At 39.2% G+C, this 26,179-nt stretch overlaps 3 protein-coding genes across 3 annotated transcripts; 1 reads left to right on the forward strand and 2 right to left on the reverse strand.

The window, feature by feature from the left end:
* Window positions 1-5,424: 5,424 nt before the first annotated feature.
* Window positions 5,425-6,614, reverse strand: LOC143889368 (bifunctional riboflavin kinase/FMN phosphatase-like). The gene is made up of 4 exons (XM_077393538.1): window positions 6,486-6,614; window positions 6,142-6,328; window positions 5,750-5,880; window positions 5,425-5,597 (listed from the first exon to the last, which is right to left on the reverse strand). The coding sequence occupies exons 1-4, from the start codon at window positions 6,559-6,561 to the stop codon at window positions 5,524-5,526; spliced, it is 468 nt and encodes a 155-aa protein (XP_077249653.1). The 5' UTR covers window positions 6,562-6,614; the 3' UTR covers window positions 5,425-5,523.
* Window positions 6,615-8,786: 2,172 nt separating this feature from the next.
* LOC143891249 (uncharacterized) lies at window positions 8,787-9,833 on the forward strand. The gene is made up of 3 exons (XM_077395870.1): window positions 8,787-8,850; window positions 9,010-9,364; window positions 9,458-9,833. Exons 1-3 carry the CDS (start codon window positions 8,787-8,789, stop codon window positions 9,831-9,833), a joined length of 795 nt encoding a protein of 264 aa, XP_077251985.1.
* Window positions 9,834-11,574: 1,741 nt separating this feature from the next.
* On the reverse strand, window positions 11,575-13,151 carry LOC143891250 (uncharacterized). Its single transcript, XM_077395872.1, has 5 exons — window positions 12,789-13,151; window positions 12,563-12,643; window positions 12,396-12,466; window positions 11,807-11,875; window positions 11,575-11,722 (listed from the first exon to the last, which is right to left on the reverse strand). Exons 1-5 carry the CDS (start codon window positions 13,149-13,151, stop codon window positions 11,575-11,577), a joined length of 732 nt encoding a protein of 243 aa, XP_077251987.1.
* Window positions 13,152-26,179: the final 13,028 nt, after the last annotated feature.

Genomic DNA, 26,179 nt, shown 5'->3' on the forward strand with positions numbered 1-26,179 from the left:
AGTTACCACATAGAAACTTATTCATAAAACTATGTACTTTTTTGCATATGTCACGTTTGGGCATTGAGAATGAGAAACAAGGATAACCGTACTGAGCATTGGATAGTCGGAAAAGAGTGCATTGGTTTGGGCAGTTGGGCTACCTACTCAACCTTTGGTTGAGAATTGAATTGTTTTGGCTACCCTCCTTAATGTCACAAAGCACATGACATGGTCGTTGCCACCAACTGCTTAAATGCTCTCATGTTCCCACCCATATAAAGCAAATGTAATTAAATTATAAAAATGACATTTAACTTAGAGGAATGCTAAAATGAAGGGCGTCCTTGCAAAAACCAGCTACAAGGGCGCCCCCATTGGACTATTCATGCGGGTTTAGTAAAATTCGAATATAATCATGGGTTTTAGAGAGATCTAAAATACGTGCCCTGTTGCCATGTTAAAGTTGGTGATTGAATCCACAATAAAGTCGAGATAGAGAGAGAGGATCTAAGATTTAGAGATTAGATCTTTTATGATGTGGGATTTAGAGAGCTTAGATCAGATTTTTAATTGGATGATCTTGTGATGGCCAACAATATTTATGGAGCCAAACGTCATACATGTGGGCAGTATGTCAATGCTGTATATAGTGGTTTTCCTTAACAAACTTGATGCTCCTAATAAGATATTTCCTATATGTTGTGTGGCCCACTATAGATATTTTATGGTGTATGTGTATAGGCTCTGATGCCATGTTTGTGCTTTTTTTTAATGAGAATTTATATGGTGGCCGACCTTGTAAAATACAAGGGCGGGTTGTCAAAACAAACCCTGCCCATTGATTTTTTGATCTGGTCAAACCACCTTTTTTTACTGGAAAAGCAGATCAAAAATCAATATGGGGCCCTTGTATTTTACACGGTCGGCCACCATATAAAAACTCTTTTTCTTTCTTATTGTGGAAAAATTGTTAGAAAAATGCAAAGTTTTCATTATATTGTGAAAAAAGGGTAGTCATTTCAAATTTATAAAAAATGGGTTGTCAGGGTACGAAAATAGGCCTTTAGGACAAATATACCCCTTGCTTTTTCCCACCAACTTTATAAGCTCTAATCCCTAAGCTATTTGACCTACCACCTTCTCTTTTTCTTTCTTCTTCCCCAACCAACTTCCAACGTGAAAAACAACCATTGTTGGATACCTTGGTAGCTCATCCAAAGTGAATAGCAGCCATAGTCTTTTGGAAAAAAAACACCATTACTTGTTTCTTCTTGGTTGATAAACATTGCTCCAAGTATGGCCATTCTCCTCTACTTGAATAGGGTTTACATATTCTTTTCATGTTTTCATGATTTCTTGGGTTTTCATGTTTTTCATGTAATTTGTGCGTTGTTTTCATGTTTTCATGGTCTACCAACCTCTTTGTTTGGATATTACCATGTTTATCTTGACCCCTCTCTCTCTAACTCTCTCTCTGTGTGTGTGTGTGTGTATAGAGAGAAGCCTGATTGGACATCGTATGTATACTTGGACTCTTGGAACCATTAGTTAGGCTTCGAAACCACAATTTAGTAGTTCCTCGGAGGTTAAATAGTGGTTTCATGACTGTAAATGTAAATTATGGTTCCCAAGTGGTTGGTACATTGTAATACTACTTTATTGGTTGTGAAAGGGATCATGACTGTATCATTAGTGTTTGGAACATATCCGTTACGTAGGCCTTGGAACCACAATTTAGTGGTTTCGAGAGGTTACATAGTGGTTCAAAGACTCAAAATTGTAGTTCCAAGAGTCCAACTAGTGTTTGGTATATTATTACAGTATTTTAGTGGTTTTAAAAGTCATCATAGACGTATCATTGGTGTTTAAAACCTATTGGAACCATTACTTAGGCCTCGAAAACACAATTTAGTGGTTTGAAGACATTTTTTACTGCTGAACATGTGGTTCCCTAGTGGTTCCGGGGTATAAAATGTGGTTCCCTAGTGGTTTTGAGGTATAAAATGTGGTTCCCTAGTGGTTCCGGGGTATAAAATGTGGTTCCTTAGTGATTCAGGGGTATAACATGTTGTTCCCTAGTGGTTCCCTAGTGGTTCCGGGGTAGAAAATGTGGTTCCGTAGTGGTTCTGAGGTATAAAATGTGGTTCCGTAGTGGTTCCGGGGTATAAAATGTAGAAAATGTGGTTCCGTAGTGGTTCCAGGGTAGAAAATGTGGTTCCCTAGTGGTTCTGGGCTATAAAATGTGGTTCCCTAGTGGTTCTGAGTTATAAAATGTGGTTTCCTAGTGGTTCCGAGGTATAAATGGTGGTTCCCTAGTGGTTCCGGGGTATAAAATGTGGTTTCATAGTGGTTCCGGGGTATAAAATGTGGTTCCCCAGTGGTTCCGAGGTATAAAATGTGGTTCCCTAGTGGTTCCGTGGTAGAAAATGTGGTTCCCTATTGGTTCCGGGGTGGAAATTGTGGTTCCCTAATGGTTTCGAGCTATAAAATGTGGTCCCGTAATGGTTCCGCGGTAGAAAATGTGGTTCCGTAGTGGTTTCCACTTATAAAATGTGATTCCCCAGTGGTTCCGGCGTAGAAAATATGGTTCCCTAGTGGTTCCGAGGTATAAAATGTGGTTTCCTAGTGGTTCCGGGGTAAAAAATGTGGTTCCCTAGTGGTTCCAAGGTATAGAATGTTGTTCCCAAGTGGTTCCGGTGTATAGAATGTGGTTCCGTAGTGGTTACGAGGTATAAAATGTGGTTCCCTAGTGGTTCCGGGGTATAAAATTTTGTTCCGTAGTGGTTCCGGGGTAGAAAATGTGGTTCCCTAGTGGTTCCGGGATAAAAAATGTGGTTCCCTAGTGGTTCCGAGGTATAAAATGTGGTTCCCTAGTGGTTCCGGGGTTGAAAATGTGGTTCCCTAATGGTTCCGGGGTGGAAATTGTGGTTCACTAGTGGTTCCGAGCTATAAAATGTGGTTCCCTAGTGGCTCCGGGGTATAAAATGTGGTTCCGTAGTAGTTTCGGGGTATAAAATATGGTTCCCTAGTGGTTCCGGGGTATAGAATGTTGTTCCCGAGTGGTTCCGGTGTATAGAATGTGGTTCCGTAGTGGTTCTGAGGTATAAAATGTGGTTCCGTAGTGGTTCCGGGGTATAAAATTTTGTTCCGTAGTGGTTCCGGGGTAGAAAATGTGGTTCTGTAGTGGTTCCGGGGTCAAAATTGTGGTTCCCTAATGGTTCCGAGCTATAAAATATGGTTCCCTAATGGTTCATTGGTAGAAAATGTGGTTCCGTAGTGGTTTGGACTTATAAAATGTGGTTCCCTAGTGGTTCCGGGATAAAAAATGTGGTTCCCTAGTGGTTCCGAGGTATAAAATGTGGTTCCTTAGTGGTTCCGGGGTTGAAAATGTGGTTCCCTAGTGTTTCCGGGGTGGAAATTGTGGTTCCCTAGTGGTTCCGAGCTATAAAATGTGGTTCCCTAGTGGTTCCGGGGTATAAAATGTGGTTCCGTAGTGGTTCCGAGGTATAAAATGTGGTTCCCTAGTGGTTTCGGGGTATAAAATGTGGTTCCCTAGTTCTTCCGGGTTATAAAATGTGATTCCGTAGTGGTTCCGGGGTGTAAATGGGGTTCCCTAGTCGTTCCGAGGTATAAATGGTGGTTCCATAGTGGTTCCAGGGTATAAAATGTGGTTCCCTAGTGGTTCCGAGGTATAAAATGTGGTTCCAAGAGTGTAAATAGTGCTTCCAATAGTTTAAAGTATGGTTCCAAGAGTGTAAATAGGGGTTCATGCTTTGTAAAAGTGGTGTAATACACTGGGAACCATAATTTAGTAGTTCGAAGAGTGTAAGCAGTGGTTCCAAGAGTGTAAATTATGGTTCCAAGAGTGTAAATAGACTTTCATGCACTTTATAAGTGCTTCCAAGAGTGTAAATTATGGTTCGAAGAGAGTAAATAGGGGTTTATGCTTTGTAAAAGTGGTTGAATACATTGGGAACCATTATTTAGACCTTGGAACCACAACTTAGTGGGTCCAAGAGTGTAAGTAGTGGTTCCAAGAGTGTAAATAAACTTTCATGCACTTTATAAGTGATCATGAGTGTATTGATAGTGATTAAGGTACTCATACTCAGTATGTATATAATCGGACCATTATGAACACCTCCTAACCATAATTTAGTGGTTCTAAAAGTGTAATAGTATTGTTTTGGTCCAAAAGTGATCATAAGTGTAGTAATAATGGTTCTTATCGAAACAGGGTGTGCAAAAATGGTGGAAAAATGGCTTCTTTTATGTTACACGTTGATGGGTACTTGAAGGATGAAGTATCATTCCAATATATTGGCGGGACGAAAATGTGTTTAACTATGAATCGCCATATAAAATTTTTGGAATTTCAGTCTCTAATTCACCAAAGGATTGGGACCACAAGAATCGGCGTGTCATTATCTATAAAATGTCGATATGTCATGGATCCATATCAAATCGTGTTATACGACATTCGAAATGATGATGAGCTAGGTATGGTGATGATGCTTTTTGAGAATAGCCTCTTTAATTCTATCAGCCTGTACATAACTAAAGAGTACAGAGTTGGAGAAATTATATTTGCACCCATCCCCATGAAGAGGTAAAATATTAACTCAGCTGGACTTTGGCATTCTTTAAATTCTCATTCCATTAGAATATTATCTCATGTGGAAATTTTCATTGCTCAGAAATGTAGTTGATATAAATGAACATTATGAAGCTTCTACTCCAATCGAACCTGCTTTGAGTCCCAAAAATAATTCCGTTCGTGCAGTGTTAGCAACACCTATTCCATCTGAAGCTCCCAGCAAACGAATACGACATGGTGAAGGACATACCAACCATAGGTACTATCCGTGTATGAAATTGTCATTCCATTATTGTTAGTCTAATGTTGATCGGGTCGGCAGATATTCAGTAGACTTGGATGAAGATTATGAGGATCCAATTTTAAATGAGACAGAGGAAGATACAACTGAACATAAGACCTCTTCCATGTAATAAATTATAGAAATTATATTTAGTTGGGAGGTTCTATTTTTGTCTCATTGAATTTCATTCTAGCCTAGTCGTTACCATACAGGCACGATGCACGGTTCAGTAGGGATTTTCATAGTGATATGCATGTTAATGATGCCATTTGCGAGGATGGTGATGAGGACTTTGATGAGGACAATGAAGACTTTGATGAGGACGATGACAGCCAAGGTGTAGAGCAGGATGGTGTAGATGATCAGGATAGTGTACGTAACATTATCGGAGACCAGGATGGTGTACATAACATTATCGGCAACCCGTTCGGTAATACGTATACAAGGGAGCTGATGGAAGTAGATGAAATGGTTGTGGATGAATTAAATGTGGGGAGAATAAGACTTGAGGAGTTGAAGGTGGGGGAAACTTCCCGAATTTAAAAGTATTTAAGAACAAAGTTAGAGAGTATGCAATTGATAGGCGTTTTGTATTCGTCCCAATAGACTCAAAACCTACAAATGTCCAAAATCAAATTTTTATGCTATTTACTATTTAGTCTCACATTTCAAGAGACGGCTTCCCCGTTTTCACTTCGTCACCACCAATGATGATAGAAAAGGATTCTTTCCATCCTATACATGAAAAAACAAGCTAATAAGCCCAAAAATAAGAGACCAAACAAAAATCTCCTTGGTGAATTTGTGACCATTAATCAGCATCTTCTAATTTTCTAAAAATTATTCAAGAATTTAAAAGATATTGAGGCTTTGAAAACAAACCATACCATTGTGGTATGATATTTTTAATTCTATGTTTTCCCTTGGTGAGTTAGAAGCCAACGCTATTGGCACACCATGACCACTCAAATGTTTAATTAATCGAGCGGCACCTGGAAGTGCTTTAATATTAGACCACCTGCAACAAACAAATGCAATAAATTAACCATTATACGCTTTATGATTCTAGAGAACAGTCACTCATTAGGCACCAGCAATAAGTCCTTGTATTTGGATAAATTTTAAAATATACAAGTTTCCATTAGCGTATCCTGATGGTTGTATATGGGCTAGTATTATAGGGACTAGGATTTCCATCACTCGAGTTTTAATAGGCCTACACAAAATAATAAAATCCGTATGTGTTGCACGAAAATGCATAAAGAAAGAATAGTTTTACCGATCAGAAAACATTGGAGTAATTTCAGAAATGAGTTCTTCGGTTGTGCACGGGAGCCCATAATCCTCCACAATAGCTGCCGCAGTTTCCAGAGGTGTTTTCCCTACTATTCTTTGAGCTCTTTTCCCATCCCATTGCTTTCCATACTTTACTAAATATGTTCTCAAGACTTCACCCACAGTTCCATCTTCCATGAAATGAAACATATTTGAGATCAAAGAAAATAGAAATAAGGATATAAGAGCAACAAAACCAAAGAAAAATTATTGCATAGATGGCACATAATAAGTTTCAGCAAAGAAATTTATGATAGAAACGGTCAAGAAGAAAGAAGGCAAGCCTACCTGTGTTTAAAAGTGTACCATCTAAATCTAGGATGACAGGTGAAACCAACCTCATCAAAGGCTTTGTGGCTGTCATTTCTCCTTATTTGATAAACTCTCAAACAGAGATAATAGTTCCATCCACCATACACATCTAACAAAGAAATAATGCTTGAATAAGATCAAGAATGACTGGCATATTCGATCAATAATAGGAATGCACATAATATCTAGCCAAAATCTTGTTAAAGCTTCATATTTTAGTGTGATTATATCAGCATGGAAAGGTATTATTAGTACATCGTACAGTTTCAATTACTACATTAGGTAATAATAAGAGGATCAACTACAAACTGCTAATCAGCCGAAACTTCTCGTACATGATAGTTCTAGACTTCTAGTATATTATTTGATAACATTGCTAGACTATATGTGGAAAAAGAGAGGAGAAAGGCATATTATTAGACCCTGTAAAGGATTAGATCAAGTTCATTTCAATAAATGCAGTATAACAGCTGAATGTGTTTATGAGAGTTAGTGTTCATGTTTCTATACACACACACACGCACAGAGAGAGAGAGAGAGAGAGAGAGAGAGAGAGAGAGAGAGAGAGAGAGAATGGCGTCCATGTTTCTAGATACTGTGTCTCCACCTACTGCAACAGTCAAATTTAGCAGAGATCATGGCTCTTTTCTGACCCTCTCCCCCACTCTTTCCTGCCACTATGGCCATGTAGAAAGGGATGCATTGACTATTAATTGGTTATGTACATTGACTATTATTCGGTGATGATGGTATAAAAGGTCTCAACAGTCTCAACTAGTTGGTTCATGCTGCATTTCATTCGCCTTTTTTTCATTTTGCATCTACACAAAACTTTATAAAAAAGAACAAAAACGAAACAGCAAGGAACAAGAAGACTCCAACAACATGGCAGAGAACATATATCTCTAACATAGGACGAAAGAATCCATCTAGTCACAATATTATTAAGAAAAGAGCAACCCATTGCATACTAATGCTATTCAGGAGAGCCCTTCAAATCCCAAAAGTCGCCCTAAAAATAGATGAACAGGTGTTCCATCAATGTTTTAACTTCATTACACAAGATGGACTGATTGGCAAGCTCATGTCTCTTCGTGAGCATATCAAATTGATTCAATTCAACTTTTTGGCAAGAACCTTCCCACAAAAGGTTTAAACTCAACTACACTGGGTTATCATTGATATTAACTTATGAAGCAATTTTTTATTAATCATTGATGGTTTTAATAAACTTGATATCAATGAAATGAGAACGACACCAAGACAAATGCCACATAGAACTCCACATCTACAAACTCAAAGGTTGAAAGTCTGATTGTGCCCAGCAGTGTTTAAAAACACAAATGCGGGTCAAAATGCAGCCAAGAAAAATCCTTGTCGACTCAGCGCGGACGCAGCTAAGAATGCGGTTGACGCGGCTGAGTACTGGTTGACACGGTCATAACTCGGGAGAGTCAAAGGAGTTTTTATTGACTCTGATAAGGCAAAACGAGGAACGTGGTGGCAAAATGTGGAGCGTGGCCAAGAGAAAAGGGAGTCGACTCAGGTGAGTTTTGAAACTATGGCACCCAAAGATCTATACGTTATAGCTCTAAAGGCATCTCAAAGAATTTAATGCAAAGCCACATAAAATTACCAACACTATACGCAAGTTATACACATAAGCATGCCAACACACCATACATGGAATCTCCAAGAATCCGAAAACGCTATTGTCTGTCGCTCTATGATTTGGCCGACACTTTGAATTTATTGCTGACACAAGTGTCGTATAGTGTCCGACACGACACTCGTGTCCACACGTGTTGACACTCCTTCAGACACTTTTAAATGTACTGCTAGAAGTGTCGATAACTTTATATGTATGTATGTGTATGAGTGTGACACTATTTCTAGATTTTTAGGGGTTGCTATGTCAGATACCTCGTATCCGTGTCGAAACTTGGCACACAAATCAAGATTTTATGTACTTTTTATTTTAGCCATGTCATCGTTTCTAACTTTTTGGAGTTTGATGTGTCCGAGACTCCGTGTCCGTGTCAACACGTGACTGTGTTAGGGTGAACAGGTTTGTGCTAGAGCATACATGCTCAAGTACGAGGAGTGGTAATGATCATCCCCTTGCCACAGCATCTTGGGCAGCTGAAACCTGCCTAGGGTTATTTCCCCGTCCAGGAGACGTGACACCTAGTTTGATAAGAGCATACGTCAAGGATAAGTGGAGTATAACCTTAAGCTATACGAAGGCTTTCAATGCGAAGGTCTATACACGAAATTATGTGTGGAAATGCGGAGGCTTCTTACCGCATCCTTCCTACATATGCTCAGGAGATGGAGAGATGTAATCCTGGCACCATTATGCGTGTATACTGAACCCGGCAGCTATCGGGTAGTGGAGATGACACATTTGGTCTTTTATTTTGGTCATTCGGCCCCAGCATCCGTGCGTTCAGTCGAACAGTTAGACCCCTGCTACTAATTGATGGGACACATTTGCGAGGGAAATATAAAGGAATCTTATTGGCTGCGACAACTCTAGATGGTGATGGTGGATTATTTCCGTTAGCTTTTGTTGTGGTTGAGAACGAGAACTTTGACAGTTGGCTATGGTTTCTTCTTTTACTCCGCCAGAGGGTGATGCCAGTAAACAAAAACAACAATGAATTTACGATTTCCTCCGATCGGATGAAGGGTCTGCTTAGAGCTGTTGCTGAAGCATTACCGGGATCATACCATAGCTACTGTATTCGTCACCTCAATGCCAATCTGTTGAAGACCTTTAAGAGTCAAAAACTTTGTAAACTATTTTCGAGAGCGGCATATGCCTTAAGGGAGAGTGACCATAAGGAGGCGATGTAACTCATAAAAGCAAAGAATGAAAAAGCAGAGAAATGGATATCTAAGATTCCTAAAGAAAATTGGGCTAATGTACATTTTAAAGGGGTCAGGTGGAATGTGCTCACCACTAATACAGCAGAGTGCTTCAACAACGTATTGAAGGACGCAAGGGAGTTGCCGATTGCTGCTCTAGTCGATCACACTAGATGGAAAGTACAAGACTTCTTCCAGTTTCGCCGGAAAGCTGGGGCTACATGGAAAACGCATTTAACTCATAGAGCAGAAAAGTGGTTGGACAGATCATATTTGTTTGGCAGTAAGTTTCTACCCTGCACGTGTAGTTGGAATGAATATGAAGTGCTCTCATCGACTCATACAGATAGTGTGGATTTAGAGAAGAAAACATGTACGTGTGGTCTTTTCCAAACGATGGGATTGCCGTGTGGGCATGCCATAGCAGCTATGGGATTATATAAGCTTGACTGATATAAGTACAGCCAGGATTGGTTTTTGGCTTCAACATATCGGAGTACGTATGAGGAGGTGATTCATCCTACTTTAGATCGAACACAATGGCCCGAGCCATCCCATGATTTACTAGTACTATTGGACAACATCACAACTGTAAATCATGTGGGGAACCTGGACATAACAAAAGAACGTGTAAAAATCCTCCCCTCGTAAATTGTCAGTTAAATATGACTCACATCGGTCCATCCGCACCTACACAGAACACGTATGTTTCATTATTACGCACTCGATATGATTTTCATATTAAACCCATCATTTTATTGATTGTAGCAACTTTCTCTTGTAGGTCCGGAGTGTCCTTCGCACCTCCTTTCTTTACTTAGGGATGTAGTTGTTGGTTTTTCTGTACAAAGTGGCAATGATTTTGGGAACCTTGTTACTACACATGATACTTACTCACATGGAAATTGTAAAAATTAAACGTTGTTGTAGCCACTAGTTGGCCGGAACTGTACATTTTTTGGAACCACAAGTTTGGAACAACTGGTTGAACAATTTTGTTTGGAACCACAGTTTTAATTACTATTGGATACACCCTGTTCATATTGGAACAACTGTTTGAACACTTTTGTTTGGTTATTGCCATGTTTATCTTGACCTCTCTCTCTCTCTCTCTAACTCTCTCTATCTCTCTATCCTCTCTCTCTATCTCTATCTCTCTGCGTATAGAGTTGGTCTCCAATCTGGGTTTATTCGGGAGCCCGAAAGAACCTTCAGAAGTCTTATCCGGAAGTCCGACAGTTTTGGGTTCCTACTGGGCATCATTCGGGAGTCCGAATGAATCTTCAGACTTCCCAATCAGAATTCTGAAGGTTCATTCGGACTCCCGATGGACTTTTAGTAGTTTTGGGTTCCCCCTGGGCATCGTTCAGGAGTCTGAATGAAACATTCAAAATTCCGTTTCGGAAGTCCGAAGATTCATTCGGACTCCCGATGCAGTTCCAGTAGTTTTGGGTTCCTACTGGGCATTATTCGGGAGTCCGAATGAAGCTTCGGACTTCGAATCGGAAGTCCGAAGATTCATTCGGACTCCCTATGCAGTTCCAGTAGTTTTGGGTTCCCCCTGGGCATCATTCGGGAGTCCGAATGAAACGTTCGGAATTCCGTTTCGGAAGTCCGAAGATTCATTCGGACTTCCGATGCAGTTCCAGTAGTTTTGGGTTCCTACTGGGCATTATTCAGGAGTCCGAATGAAGCTTCGGACTTCGAATCGGAAGTCCGAAGATTCATTCGAACTCCCTATGCAGTTCCAGTAGTTTTGGGTTCCCCCTGGGCATCATTCGGGAGTCCGAATGAAACATTCGGAATTCCGTTTCGGAAGTCCGAAGATTCATTCGGACTCCCGATGCAGTTCCAGTAGTTTTGGGTTCCTACTGGGCATCATGCGGGAGTCCGAATGAAACATTCGGAATTCTGTTTCCCCACAAAATGTCTTCTTGTTAATACTGTGTAAAATGTGTTATATAATGTTGGTTATATATCATTTTTCTAGCTATTTCCATTACAGAACTCACAAATTAAACCTGCAGACATCGATATGCATCGCTATGTATCAAGCACGAAATAAGCACAAAATAACTGAAACAACAATTACATTACAAATCATGCCCACGAAACAAGACACTATTACAAATCATGCCCACGAAACAAAACAACAATTACATTACAAAGTTACAACATGACTTCCTCCCAAAAGTTACATGGATACTTTCCCATACACCCCATTTAACATTTCAGAAAGTAGAGAAGTTCGCATAGCCGTAATATCTTTATGGGTGAAATCCAAACTAGCGTCACGGCTGAGGTATTCCATCTCTTTCAAAACGAACAGCCCACAATCGTGGCTGCAAAACATGAAGAATATGCAACAATAAGAATTAATCGTTTACGTAGGTTTTCCTAACTCAAGTAATTGGAAGTTACATCACCTGTTATCTTGTATAGGCCGAACAACCACTTCATCAATGGGGAATGCACTTATATCAATGTCTTTCACCCTTTTGAACCATTAAACAAGGTAATCAACCTACAAATCAATAATTCAGTACGTTATGCCAGTAGTCAGCATAAATTAATATTTGGCCTACGAAAGAAGTTTAGGGTAGTACTCACAACCAAATCTATGTTGATTGGAATGAGTACTTTTCTTAGCTCTTTAAGTGGGATATTCTCTAGACACTTTACAAATCGGGAACATGCTTCGGGATTTTCACATCTATCGGATATTATAAGTTGCTGCAACCACGAAAACAAATGTTAGAATTGCCGGCAGCTTCAAATACAAATATTATTACTTGTAAGTTACTTTAATCTCACAGCTAGAGGGTAGTAATGCAAATGCATGCTTCCTTTTGTTCTTTTCGCAAACATGTTTCTCACAAGTTCAAGTAGTCGGTATATACATTAACGATCTACAGAACAGACCATTGCTCAACCCGAAGAAACTTAACAAGAAATGTGCGCTCACTCTTTACGTTACTCAATGAACCATATCTAACAAATAACATAAAATCTTACCGGAGATGATAACCACCCTGGGCGAACAGTAGGGCTTCCTCCCTCGCCATAGCTTCAACCATCATAAGCACCTGAAATAAATGTCATATTTTTTTATTAGAAATATGAATGTAAGAAAACAACACGCAAGACATACATACAACGACCAATTAACAGTAATCTCTCACCTCTGTTGCTTTCACCATCCCATCACCAACACGGTCAATCAACTTTCTATGCTTCGTCTTCTTGGTATCCTCACCGATCCACTTAAATAGACGTGGATAAGCATCAGGGTAATCAGGTACCCAGAACGTGGTATGCTCAAATAGTCATACCTGAAATCACGCTACATTATTTATGCACTCCTATAATTTAGAAACAAGTAACTATAAGGCATGAATGAAAAATTACCTGTAAAATGATAGAGCAACGCAATATATGCCCCTTCCCACCAAGTGCAGCATGTGAATTTAAGGACCTGACCAAGAATTCATGAACGAGATAAGCCCACGCAACATCTCCTATAGTCCCCAAATCAATATAAGAGAACAGGCAAGAACATGCCTTGTGATCCCTCTGTGCGAACAAGACAGTACTGCAGAATAACAAGATCACATGTTTCACTGTCGACTTTATCGACTCTTCTTCATTTGAATCCATTTCCGCATGAATAACATTTACGACCTCTTGGAAGGTGGCTGTTGGAAGCCCAAACCTCCAACCATCCACCCTTGTCATGCTATCCCAATCTAGTTGCAGCCTCTCCCCTCTCATAGTTAAGCCTAATATTTTGGCTACATCACTAACTAGAAATGGAACTACAATGTTGTGGGACCCGATCCCCCGAGAGGGGTGGGGCGCGTGCCGCCACGCTCTCTCTTGGTCTCTCGTACCCATGCGATTGGCGTGTGCTTTTTATTATTGATTTTAATTACCCAACCAAGCAGGCAACAACTAAGCCATAGGGTACAAACAAACGTGCAACCCAGTACCCATAAGGGCAGGGGTAAGCCACCGAGCCTAGCAAGGTGTGATTTAATTCATCTTTTCCGTGAACTTGGGATCACTAAGGCAATCCGAATTCCACGCAAAAGAGAGTGACAGAGTCGCCACCTAGATGTGGGATCTAGGACCCATAATTTACCAGAAATCTAGACTCGTTACCTGGTTACGAGAATGGAAGATATGGGGAGTTATCACCACATGCACCATTCCTGCCCGATAATCGGTCTTCAGTTCCAAAAGTTAACTCTTTTGAATTTCTTTTAAATTGCTCATTTAACTCTATATTGTGCGAACTACATGACATGCATCATAAGATCTAATTTCAGTGTAATTCCTAAATGTATATCTTGATTCTCTTAATTTGTTTGAATTCAATCTAAGTGAAAGTTCTCCTAAAATGCTAATTTGAGGGAAATCCTACATATTTTAATTAAGAATTTATAAGAAAACTAATATACAAAACCCCACCATTTGTTTGTGGGGCCGACTCATGATTGGTATGCCATCAAGCATCCAAGCTGCCTACGTACCCAAGCCTCACTGGGATCAGAGTCGAAGTAGTTCGGTGCACCTAAACTAAGCTACTTATGCCTAACTCATCTAAGACATCGATCTAGACTGGATTGGCTGTTTCAACAGTTTTAAAAGAAGTTATTTAATTCAAGTTAAAGATTTTATTATCCTAGGACTTCATCTAAGATGCTGTATGATCCTATCTAAGTGCAAGTTGTCCCTTAGACTACTGCAGGTTAACCTACATCCTAGGTAACTAGGCTTGTCCTAGGGAAATTCGGGTGACTAGTGTAACTAGATCTATGGCACGGTTGCTATCCATAGCAAACGCCCGTGATGAGGCTGGACTCCTAACTCTAGGACTCCCTAAAACCTAGGACACGACATGACGTAAGTGTTCCTAAATGGGGTTCTAATGGTTCTTATGATGGAAACCGTAATCCAACGGTTCCGAAAGACATGAGATAAATTGATTCAATTTGTTGAAGTTAAAGATTTTTGATTTCAAGAATTTTCGATTCCTAAACATTCAAGGAATACCAAAGTCTCTATGGTTCACATATTTCGACCTAGAATTGCATCCATGGAAGGGAATCGTGCGCTCTCCCCTTGCGCAATTTAAAACTTAAGTAATAGCACCTTATTGCCTGGCATATTTCTCAGGATTTTTGTGGACAGTAAACCTCGGAGCCAATAACATGCTATAATTTAAATATTCAAATTGTCAAGGATCAATTGCAATTGGGATACGATTATGGACGCTATCTCGGCATCTAAATTATCCTAGCATGGCCATTTTACAAGGGAAATCTAAGACTCCTAAGATTTCTGTTTCAGTGAATTAAGGAATGAATATGTGACAAAAATTTAAGGTTCCTTAGAAATTTTCATAATGATTTTGATTAATTCCAATTTTTAATGGATTTTATCAATTTCAGACCACCTGAATGATTTTACAAATGAACTCATTGCAAACAAATTTGAAATAAATTGCAATTTCTACAGTAACAAGATATGAATGAATATAGATTACTGGAAAAATTTCATAGATTTTATATTAAGCACCTATTAATTTTCGATTTAATAACAATGAGACCGGATTGTTAAAATTACAAAGAAACCCTTAGAAATAAAAATCTAAATTCATTGAAATTTCTACAGTAACAAGATATGAATGAATAAAGTACACTAAAAAATTTCCATGAATTTTAGATACAATATACTATTAATTTCGGATTTTTAAAGATTCAGGCCAGATTATGAATTTACACAACATCCCCTAGGAAACAAATTCCAAATCAATTGAAACTTTTACAGAAATATGAAATATGTAATATAAGACTAGTGTAAAAATTTTGAAAATTTTAATTATGATTTGTATTAATAAAAAACCTCACAAAATCTGATTGTTTTTAAAGAAAATATCAAAAAATATACCAAATAAAACCCTAAAATCATTAAAAATTCATGGAAGAATATATCAGTATCATATTATTGTCTCACGAAATTTCATTAATTTTGAACCTTATTTGGTATATTTTCCATTTTTTTCTTCAAAAAGATGTTTTTTAAGAGTTTTCTATTTTTTAAGCATGATTTTTGAGAAAATTACGACTTTGGAAAATATCCTTTAATATTGTTCTGATGTGATGAACACAAATTTTTTTTAATATTCCAAGAAATAGATCATCCTGAGATAGCTAGTTTTTCCAATTTCTTAATATCCCGGTCATTATTTCAAATGAAATTCCAATCTTCCTTCAAATTCTCGAAATCCTTTGATCTAATGTCTGATCTGATCCGATAGTTCTTTTAGTCTATTTAAATGGATTAGCGTATTAAATTTTGAGACGAATCGGACTTGAAACACTCATGTAAAACACGATTTTGAGCCCACTCATATAATATTGAATTAAATACGCTTAAATGCTAAAACCATGCAAAAATATAAAAAAAATACAGAATAATTCTGGAAAAATCTGAGAAGAAAGAGCCTACCTTTAATCGAGATTCTTGCCGAATCCAAGAGCCAAAGAATCCGAGAAAGCTCGCTGACGTGCAATCCAATTCCCTTTCTTTGTTCTTTTTTTTTTACCACTGTGGAGAGAGAGAGAGAGAGAGAGAGAGAGAGAGAGATAACAGAGAGAGAGTGAGAGATAACAGAGATAACAGAGATAACAGAGAGAGAGTGAGACGACAGAGAGAGAGTTGAGAGTGAGATGACAGAGAGAGAGAGTTGAGAGTGAGAGAGACGACAGAGAGAGAGTTGAGAGATAACAGAGAGAAAGAGAGTTAGAGCTAGAGAGATAACAGAGAGAAAGAGAGTTAGAGAGATGACAGTGAGAGGAATATATAGAGTTAGAGAAATTACAGTGAGAGGAATATATAGAGTTAGAAAAATGACAGAATGGAATATATAGAGATCTGTAGGGAATATGAGGGTGAGAGAAATATGTAGGGAGATGGAGATTCAATAAGAGGGTGAGAGAGATAGGTAGGGAGATGGAGATTCAATAAGAGAATGAGACCGGGAGAGCTATGAGGGAGAAGGATGTGTGGAGATATATGAGAGAAATCTGTAAGGAGATGAGGGTGAGAAAAATACGGTGCTCTGTTTTTTTTTCTTTTAGTGGGCTGTTGGAGGTTGTGGATAGATGAGGGATAGAGATATTTTTTTTTGAGAGAGGGTTAGAATGAAGGCTAGAGAGGGTGAGAATAAGAGCTTGCGATGGTGAGAGGGTGCTCTTGAGATATGAGAGAGACCTTTAGAGAAGGAGCGAATGCTCTATTTTTTCTTTTTTCTTTTTGAAATAGAAATCCAACTTGCTGCTGCCCAGAAGAAAATGTGATATCTCCCCTCCGCAGAGACCACCGATCCACCTTGTTTTTTGTCTCTTTTTTCTTTTGCTGTTATGGTCTTTTTTCTCTTATCATCGGGAGAGAGTATTGCCGATTTTAGGAGAAGAGAGCTGCTGTTTTCTTTCCTTCTTTTTTTTTTTTAAACCTCCTCATAGCAGCTCACTTATGACAGCCACCTTCTAAAAAAAAACAATTGAGGAAGAACACGGCAGTTGACAACACACAGGTAAGGTGTTACTATTTCTATCTATCAAAGAAGATCATCCAACCCTTTTATTTCAATATCATGCCATTTTAGTTGAAAACATTCCCCATCGATGTTCACACGTATGTAAGGTGGGAATAGCTAAATTGTCTACCTTTCCTTTCACTCAGTAGCTTTACAAAAATATTATGATTTTATAAAAGAAAGAAAGCAATCAGGGAATGCTGCCTTTTAGGCAAGTGGCTTGCCAAAAGACTCGTTGGTAATTCCCATAGGTTTGCCATCTTTCCATCTGATGATCCAGACGGTCCACTCAATCGACTATGATTCAAACGGGTTATGTCTTCAAATCAGCAAGCTTCCATTCACATGAGTAATTGCACACATTATATTCTAGCTTTCTATTTCAGCTCACAAACAGTTTTCTCAATTTAGAATCCTGTATTGCATGGCTACTTCTCCTATTTAATGGTTGATATCCATCTATACTTTACATTCCAAGTCAACTTCCCTAAAGCAATTTAGTAATGATCCCACCACTTCCAAAATTATAGATCGGTTTGTGCCTTCTTAAATCAAGAATACCATATGTATAATGTCTAAGAATATAAGGCACTTTGTCCACTACAGTCTAAACGAATGATGCGAGCCTTCATTCTTGGGCAATTGTTATTTCTATATGGATTTCTAAATCATGACCGAATCATATAAATAGCATGAGAGGCCCCACTATACAAAGAACATATTATGGCATCCAATTTAGCTTTTAAAATGATCCAAATCGTTCATTAGACAGGCCACGACACAAATTTCCATAGGATGATCCGAACCATTGACTGATGGGCTACAATGCAAATTAGGTTGCGCCCCCTTAAACCTTTTCCATCAGATGATCCAAACCGGGCTGCAATGTCCATTGGCCGAAATACACTATGCCCGTTATGAAAACAACGCAGTTCACACTTGCTTGATCCAAATCTAATCGAAATGTTCAATGCGAGGCCACCCAGTGGGTCCAAATTCTCTCTTGTTTTGATTCTTGTGAATAACCATTCTCAACACTTAGCAAGACAACACGAAACATGACGGAAATGACCGAAAAGATTTAAAAATGTAAGAGACGGACGCGGAAAGGAAAGACACTAGAAAACCAATAGAAAAATACTAATTTCTTTGTTGATTAAAGCAGAGCAAAATGGGGGTGTCTACAGATGCCCCTCTTTGGTAGAGATGACGTAGTCATTGAATACCAAAGCAAAAGTGACAATACCATTTTGTGCAGCGTTTTGCCAGCAAATGTCTCTCTAGACAAAATGCAACCTAAATGCGAATGTATGCAACCTAACATAATGCAACACCCTAGATGAAGTCCTAGAATTTGAACATCTATCAAAAATCATTTACCCTGAACACCATGAGATGGCAGTTTAGAATAACAGAGAATCGGATTTACTCTGGGTGCAAAATCTTGCAATCCAGAACAAAAGATGATTATGATGCGGAGCCGTTTTCGAACGAGCAATGAAGGAATGGGATACCATTTTCAAACAGATTTTCGGAGGGAAAGGAATACCGTTTTTGAATGGTTTCAAAGGAAATGAGACGCCATTTTCAAATGGTCTCAGAGAGAATAAATGATGACTTTCGAAAGATTTTTAAAGAAAATGAAGCATCACGGGCTCAGATAAAATATGATACCATACCATGTTCAAAGAACATGAGATATCATTTCGAATGGATTGAAAAAGAATGAGACCTCGTATTTGAACGGGCTCGAAGGGCTAAAAGACCGTATCTGTACGGACTCAAAAAGAATGAGACACCATAGTTGTACAGGCCTAAAGGGAATGAGATATCAGAATGAAACACCATCTTCGTACCGCTTCTCAAAAAAATGAGCAACCATATTCGTATGGATCCCAAAAGAGGAATAAGAGACCATTTTTGAATAAACTCAGAAAGGATGAGATGCCGCATTTGTACGGTGCTCAAAAGAGAGTAAGAGACCATTTTCGAATGGACCTGGAGAGAATGAATCAACGTATTTATACGAATTCCACGGAAATGAGACATCACATTTATATGATGTTCAAAGAGAAGAGACCATTTTCAAAATGGACTCAGAGATAATGAAATACCGTATTTATACGGATTTCAAGGAAATGGAACACCATATTCGTATGGTGCTCAAAGAGAATAAGAAACAATTTTCGAATGAACTTAGAGAGAATGAAATACCGTATCTATAAGGATTCCAAGGAAAAGAGACATCACATTTGTATGATGCTCAAAGAGAATAAGAGACCATAGTTGTATGGACTCGAAGAGAATGTAATACCATATTTATACGGATTCCAAGAAAATGAGACATCACATTTGTATGATGTTCAAAGAGAAAAGACTATTTTCAAATGGACTCAGAGAGAATGAAATAACGTATTTTATACGGATTTCAAGGAAATGAGACACCATATTCATATGATACTCAAAGATAACTCAGAGATAATCGAATATCGTATTTATACGAATTCCAAAGAAATGAGACATCATATTCGTATGATGTTCAAAGAGAAAATACTATTTTCAAATGGACTCAGAGAGAATATGATAATTTGAGTTTTGACAGAGATTATCAGAAAAAAGAAATCGAAATCTCCAATTAACAACTTTGGAAGCAAAGGATTTAATTACACCATATAGTAAAGGACTTTCAAGGCTCGAATTTAGGACGCCACTTCATTAGCAACCTGCCCCAGTTTGAGGCATTCTAACCTTCTTCTATTCATTGACCAGAGATCATTCTTCAAAGATTTTTCGCCATTCATGACAGTCTTGCATTTTCCAAATTTCTCAGAACCTGTTAATGAACCTGTTTTCAGAGTGATTGCACCCTACAACAATTCTTAAAATAGAATTCGTAAATTTCATTTTTTTTAAACAATTAAAAACCACAGGTACTTACAATAAAATGACGAATTAAGAAATATTACTCAAGTAATCCCGTGATGCTTCTGACTTATCAGTATTTTCTTTTGGGTTAGGCTAGCCTTTTTTTAAAGAATGTTTCTTCATTGATAAACATCTTCACTTATTTTTAAGACAATGATACTTCATATAACTTTCTATCAACTTTTCGATTGCTAAAAATTAATGCCCCTAGCTTCAGGAATCGTTGTTATTTTTGCCTGACCTACTGCGATTTCAGAGATCGATGTAGTTCTTCTGGTGTGAACCCAATCATACCACGACCAAGTCTCCTTTTTTGGATTTTCAACTTGGCGGACCGCTCGGCCTTAACTTTTGCTTGAATCGCCTTTTCAGGTTTTCGACTCAGCAGACCACCCCCTTAACTTTTGCCTAAGCCGCCCTTTCAGGTTTTCAACTTAGCAGAAAAATGATCCTAAATTTTGCCTAGATCGCCTTTTCAGGTTTTCAATCTAGCGGATCTTCAAGTTCCATTTCTTTTTTCTTTTTTTATTTTTCCTCTTTTTTTTTCATCATTTTTTCATTTTTTTAACTTGAACACCAAAAGGACTTTATAGGTGAGGTAGGGCTTTTCAAAGAATGGCTTAAGGTTTTGCAAGAATTTCGACCGAACCTGTGAACAGGTTGCCTACGTATTCCAGTGTAGGAATCAGGTCATGCGTAGTTCAGGGCGAATGCCCCTAGTTTGAAGGTATTTTAATTTTTCTTTTCTTTTTGCATGGATTTTTTTTCTTTTTCTTCTTTTTTTTTCTTTTCAACTTCTTTTTGGAATGATTGATTTTCTTCTTTTGAAACAACCGAACTCGGTTTGACCGAGCTGCCTACGTACCCCAGTGTAGGGATCAGGTCATGCGTAGTTTAGGGCGAATGCCCCTAGTATATTGGGTTTTTGAAGGAAAATGTTATTTAGGCTCAAAAAGGTTCGCAAAAGGTTATATATATATTGTTTTTATTTTGGGTTATGAATTGGGGATTTATTCGTCCAAAGGACGGCCTTCCGGTGTTCAAGCATAGAACCTCTTGAGTTGATCAAGATTTGTTGGTTCTGGCAATATTTCTCCATTTAAATTACAGAGCTTGACGGCTTTTCCGGGTAAGATTTGGTCCACAATGTATGGTCCTGACCAATTTGGTTTGAACTTGCCTCTTGGGTCAAACACTGGTGCTCGGTTCTCTTTCAGAACAAGATTGCCTTCTTCTAGATCTCTGATTTTAACCTTTTTATTAAAAACCCGGGCTATTCTGCGCTGGTAACCCTGTACATGGTAAAGCGCCTTTAACCTCTTCTCATCTAGCATGTTCAACTCTTTATATCTAGCATCTGCCCATTCATTTTCTGGCAACTTAACCTCAGTCAATACTCGAAGAAATAGCTGCAAGATGTCCCGATGGTAAGCCATGGTATACGGACATAAAGAACTACATCTCAGGCCAGGGGCATCCCAATGAGGTGTCGAATAAAGAAATAAGGACTTTGCAGAGATTGGCAGCTAATTTTGTCATTTGTGGAGGAGAGTTGTATCGACGGTCTTTCGACGGAATTCAACTCTTATGTGTCACTGAGGATCAGGCAGAAGAAATTCTCGCAGATATTCATGAAGGGGTGTGTGGGCCTCATATGAATGTGAAGATGTTGGCAAGGAAGATCCTATGTCTGGGGTACTATTGGCCAACATTGGAAGCATATTGTCACACCTTTGTGAAGAAATGCTATAAATGTCAGATACATGCGAATCTCATCCATGTACCACCCACCGAGTTGCATTCTCTTACCTCTCCTTGGCCGTTTTCAGTATGGGAAATTGACATCATTGGCAAGATTTCTCCTAAGTCGTCTAATGGTCACGAGTACATACTCGTTGCAATTGACTACTTCACCAAGTGGGTTGAGGCCGGCCGCTTCTTACGCAAAGCTTACATCCGCATCAGTCTCTAAATTCATACGCACCAACATCATATGCAGATATGGAATTCCCCATGAACTTATCTCAGATAACAGATCTCATTTTAAGAAGGAAGTAATCACTCTTTGCCAAGAGTTCAAGATTAAGCATCACAAATTCTCACCTTATCGGCCGCAGACAAATAGAGCGGTAGAAGCTGCAAACAAAAATGTCAAGACTATCATGCAGGAGCCCATTGCTCCTGAACCGTGATGGGACTCATCTTCATATTGTGAGGTATGTCAATCATAGAAGCTAATGTTGCTAAGGCATCGGCGAATCTGTTCTTCAACCTTGGTAAATAACTGAAAGTGATGCACCGAAATTGTTGAGCAAGAACATCGAAGTATTCATGATATGGCTGTAGCTTTTCTTCTTTGGTTCTCCACTCTCCTTGAGTTTGGCAAATGATTAACTTCGAATCTCCATATACGTCAAGATTCTCTATGCCTAAGGCCAATGCGGCCTCAAGCCCAACAATGCATGCTTCATACTCTGCCATATTGTTGGTGCAATTAAATTGTAACTTAACGGCAAGGGGAACATGCTCATTTCGGGGTGACACAAGCAATGCCCCTACTCCTTGCCCTGTTTGGTTTGCTGCCCCATCAAAATAGAGGGTCCAACCAGTTTCTGGATATTCATCTTCTACCATCATGATCTCTTCATCTGGGAACATCGGCTTGAAAGGCTGATTTTCTTCTCGGGGTGCTTCTGCCAATTGCTCAGCAATGGCTCGGCCCTTTACTGATTTTTGGGTTACATGGGTGATGTCGAACTCAGACAACAATAATAACCATCTGGTAGTCCTACCTGTCAGGGCTGGTTTTTCAAAGAGATACTTCAGAGGATCCATCCTTGACAAAAGCATGACTTTATGTGATAAAAGGTAATGCCTGAGTCGCTAAGTAGCCCAAACCAAGGCTAAGCAGGTTTTTTCTAGGACAATGTACTTCTGTTCATACTCCAACATCTTCTTGCTGAGATAATATACAGCCTTTTCATGCTTGGATTCTGGATCTTGTTGTGCTAACATACAACCCATGGTGGTTTCTGTTACTGACAAGTAAAGCAGCAATGGATGCCCCGGTATTACTGGTGCTACTATCGGTGGTTCAGCCAAACTTTGCTTTATCTTCTCAAAGGCCTGTTGACATTCTTCTGTCCATTCTTTGGAAGTATTTTTCTTTAAGAGCTTAAAGATAGGTTCACAAGTTGATGTAAGATGAGCGGTGAATCGTCTTAGGAACTGTATCCTTCTTAGGAATCCCCGAATTTTCTTCTCAGTTTTAGGTGGCGGCATCTCCTGGATAGCCTTAATCTTCTGAGGATCTACCTCTATGCCCCTTTGGCTCACCATGAATCCTAGCAACTTACCAGAGGTAACCCCGAATACACACTTGCTAGGATTCAGGCGAAGTTGGTATTTGAGTATTCTTTCAAAGAACTTCTTAAGGTTCGGGATATGATCTCTCCTTTCCTTGGCTTTTACAATCATATCATCGACATAAACTTCGACTTCTCTATGTATCATGTCATGGAGTAGGGCTGTAGCTGCTCTTTGGTATGTCGCACCGGCATTCTTGAGACCAAATGGCATTACCCGATAGCAATTGGTCCCCCATTGTGTAATGAACGAGGTTTTAATCATGTCCTCGGGTGCCATCTTAATTTGATTGTAGCCCGAGAAACCATCCATGAAAGATAGTAACTCATGCCCGGCCGTATTGTCTACCAGGATATCGATATGTGGTAGAGGGAAATCATCTTTTGGACTTGCATTGTTCAAATCCCTGAAATCTACACACATTCTCACCTTTCCATCTTTCTTTGGTACATATACTATATTTGCGAGCCATTCTGGATATTCCACTACTTGCAGAAACCCAGCATTCAACTGCTTAGTAACCTCTTCCTCTACTTTCAAGACCCACTCGGGCTTCATTCTCCTTAGCTTCTGCTTTTTAGGTTTAATTCCTGGTAACAAAGGTAGCTTGTGCTGAACAATATCTTCGCTCAACCCGGGCATATCTTTGTAGGACCAGGCAAAAACTTCTTTATATTCCCTAAGTAGGTTTATTAATTCATCACGCTCTTCAGGAGATAGAGTATTTCCAATTCGTATTTCTTGTATTAAATCTTCTGTTCCGATGTTTATAATTTCGATTTCATCTTTAAGAGGCTGGGCTCGGCGCTCCTCCTCTTGTTTGAGCATATGCTGCAATTCAAGGGGAGTTTCGCCGATTCCTTCTTCCTCGTCTGAGGGGGGGTGTTATTATTATTAAAGTCAGAAGCAAACACAGAGACATACTGAGAATCAGATTTCATTGACTTGAAAGAAATTACATCATCATTATTGGACTCATCCTGAACAGGCTCAGGATTCATATTATAAATAAAATCAGAAAATGACTCGCTTGGACTAGGCACTGACACGGATTTAATCGACTTGACTGGACTCGACTTAGCAATAAAATAAGTAGGAAAAACATTAGAACTCCAGTTTGAAAGATTTTCTGTTGCAGGTGCAATCTGACTCTGAGGTTCAGTAAATGTATCATTGCTCTAAATAATCGCTACTAGCACATCTTCACAGTCTGTCTCTTCTTGTTCTTCAGAATGGTCTAAAACTGGCAACTCCTGCCAAGCAACATCAGGCTCATCTTCTTCAAACAAGGACCCCAACACATCTTGCTCAAGGTAGACTAATCAGTCCTCAACAGTTTTCTCAACATAATATACCGGCGGTTCTGTTTCTGGGAGAGCAAGGCCACTGAATATTTCAAAACCAGGTATCATGATTCCTGTCACCGAGTCATACCATGGTTCGGAAAACCCATAGTATGGAGAAGTCTCGCCTTCTTTGACAAAGTGACCGTTCATCGATAAGGAATATGGAGCCATTGGAAGTACCCTTCCGATGCGACAGATTTCTTCCTTCAATTTCAACAATTTTTCCATGCCTTCTTCCTCTTCCTCAGTAGGTACATATCCAAGACCGAAAGTTCCATGGTTTGCTTTGATTGGACGCCAGTGAGATGCCTTGCTTGGATCACGGCCTAAATTCATACCAGGAAAATAATTCATTTTTCTCATTATCTTGGCAACCACAGGACTGATGGCAAAAGGTAAACACAACTCCTCCCGAGAGGCCTTTTCATAGGAAATAGCAACAACGTCGAACGCGAAACCATTCAAGTTGTAGTCTTCTGCTTTTGCAACTGGAAGGATCAGAGTTTCTCCTGTTATTTGTCCTATTTCTGGCTCTTCGTCACCTCTGACAGTGATCAACTTTCCATCTTTGATGAACTTCAATTTTTGATGAAGGGTTGAAGCAACAACGCCTTCTTTATGCAACCAGGGACGTCTCAGAAGCATATTAAACGAGGCCTTGATATCAATAACCTGAAACTCAACCTCAAATTCTTGACCACCTACAACAATTTTGGTGGTAAGGACCCCGACCACATTTCTGCGGGTGTTGTCATATGCGAGGATTCCAAGGGTTGATTCGGCAAAATCAGTGGGGCTGAAACCCAAGGTAATGGCAGTTCTCAACGGACACGCATTCATTGCAGATCCGTTATCTACTAACACAGATGGTACTTTCTTGCCTTCACAGAGAATAGTGACATGAAGAGCTCTAGCATGATTCCGACCTTGAGGAGGGAGCTTCTGATCTGAGAAACTAATGACTCTGGTGGCCTGGGTCAAAGCGACAACTTCAGCCAGTTGCTCTGGAGATATTTCTGAGGACACCTGTGTTGTATTCAATTCTTTTAACACAGCTTCTCTGTGTTTCTTTGATGCTATCAACAATCCCCAAACAGATATAATGGCCTGAGTTTTCTTCAACTGCTGCACAACTTCATCATCTGGGTCTTTCACATATTGCGGCTCTTCTCCTCGAGCTAATGCCATTGGATTTTCGACTCTCAATTCAGCAGGTTTGAAAATTCTTCCGCCCCTTGTAATATGTCTAACTTCATCCACTTCTGGCTCATCATAAGTAATAACTTGAGGGACTTGTGGCTCACAGGTGATCACCAAGGGAGATACAGACTCTCTTAGGTATGACTCATCACAGAAGATGATTTGGGGTTCAGAAATGGGTTATAAGGCACATATGAGGGTGAGATGGTCAAACTCAGAATCTCCTATGGTTATGGCATTGACGGCAGCAGGAGGATTAGCATGACCAAGTAGCGGGTTTTGGGTAACATTGGGTCTTGGCTGGAATGCAATGACTTCCTCATCAATGAGTTTTTGGATTCTAAATTTCAAGGCAATGC

This window comes from Tasmannia lanceolata, unplaced genomic scaffold (genome assembly GCF_043159265.1).
Source record: "Tasmannia lanceolata isolate RefF3 unplaced genomic scaffold, GAP_Taslan_0.1 ptg000013l, whole genome shotgun sequence".
Lineage (NCBI taxonomy): Eukaryota > Viridiplantae > Streptophyta > Magnoliopsida > Canellales > Winteraceae > Tasmannia > Tasmannia lanceolata.

What these genes read in the sequence shown, in the direction of transcription:
- LOC143889368 (XM_077393538.1), bottom strand. Translation starts at nt 6,561, where the DNA reads ATGACAGCCACAAAGCCTTTGATGAGGTTGGTTTCACCTGTCATCCTA. An exon ending in TGGTACACTTTTAAACACAG is followed by an intron (nt 6,329 to 6,485) that starts GTAGGCTTGCCT and finishes ATTTCATGGAAG; the next exon opens with ATGGAACTGTGGGTGAAGTC. An exon ending in ACTCCAATGTTTTCTGATCG is followed by an intron (nt 5,881 to 6,141) that starts GTAAAACTATTC and finishes TGTTTGTTGCAG; the next exon opens with GTGGTCTAATATTAAAGCAC.
- LOC143891249 (XM_077395870.1), top strand. Translation starts at nt 8,787, where the DNA reads ATGTGTGGAAATGCGGAGGCTTCTTACCGCATCCTTCCTACATATGCT. An exon ending in TGCTCAGGAGATGGAGAGAT is followed by an intron (nt 8,851 to 9,009) that starts GTAATCCTGGCA and finishes CACATTTGCGAG; the next exon opens with GGAAATATAAAGGAATCTTA. An exon ending in AGTGACCATAAGGAGGCGAT is followed by an intron (nt 9,365 to 9,457) that starts GTAACTCATAAA and finishes TAAAGGGGTCAG; the next exon opens with GTGGAATGTGCTCACCACTA.
- LOC143891250 (XM_077395872.1), bottom strand. Translation starts at nt 13,151, where the DNA reads ATGAGAGGGGAGAGGCTGCAACTAGATTGGGATAGCATGACAAGGGTG. An exon ending in GGATGGTGAAAGCAACAGAG is followed by an intron (nt 12,467 to 12,562) that starts GTGAGAGATTAC and finishes CATTTATTTCAG; the next exon opens with GTGCTTATGATGGTTGAAGC. An exon ending in CGGCCTATACAAGATAACAG is followed by an intron (nt 11,723 to 11,806) that starts GTGATGTAACTT and finishes CATGTTTTGCAG; the next exon opens with CCACGATTGTGGGCTGTTCG.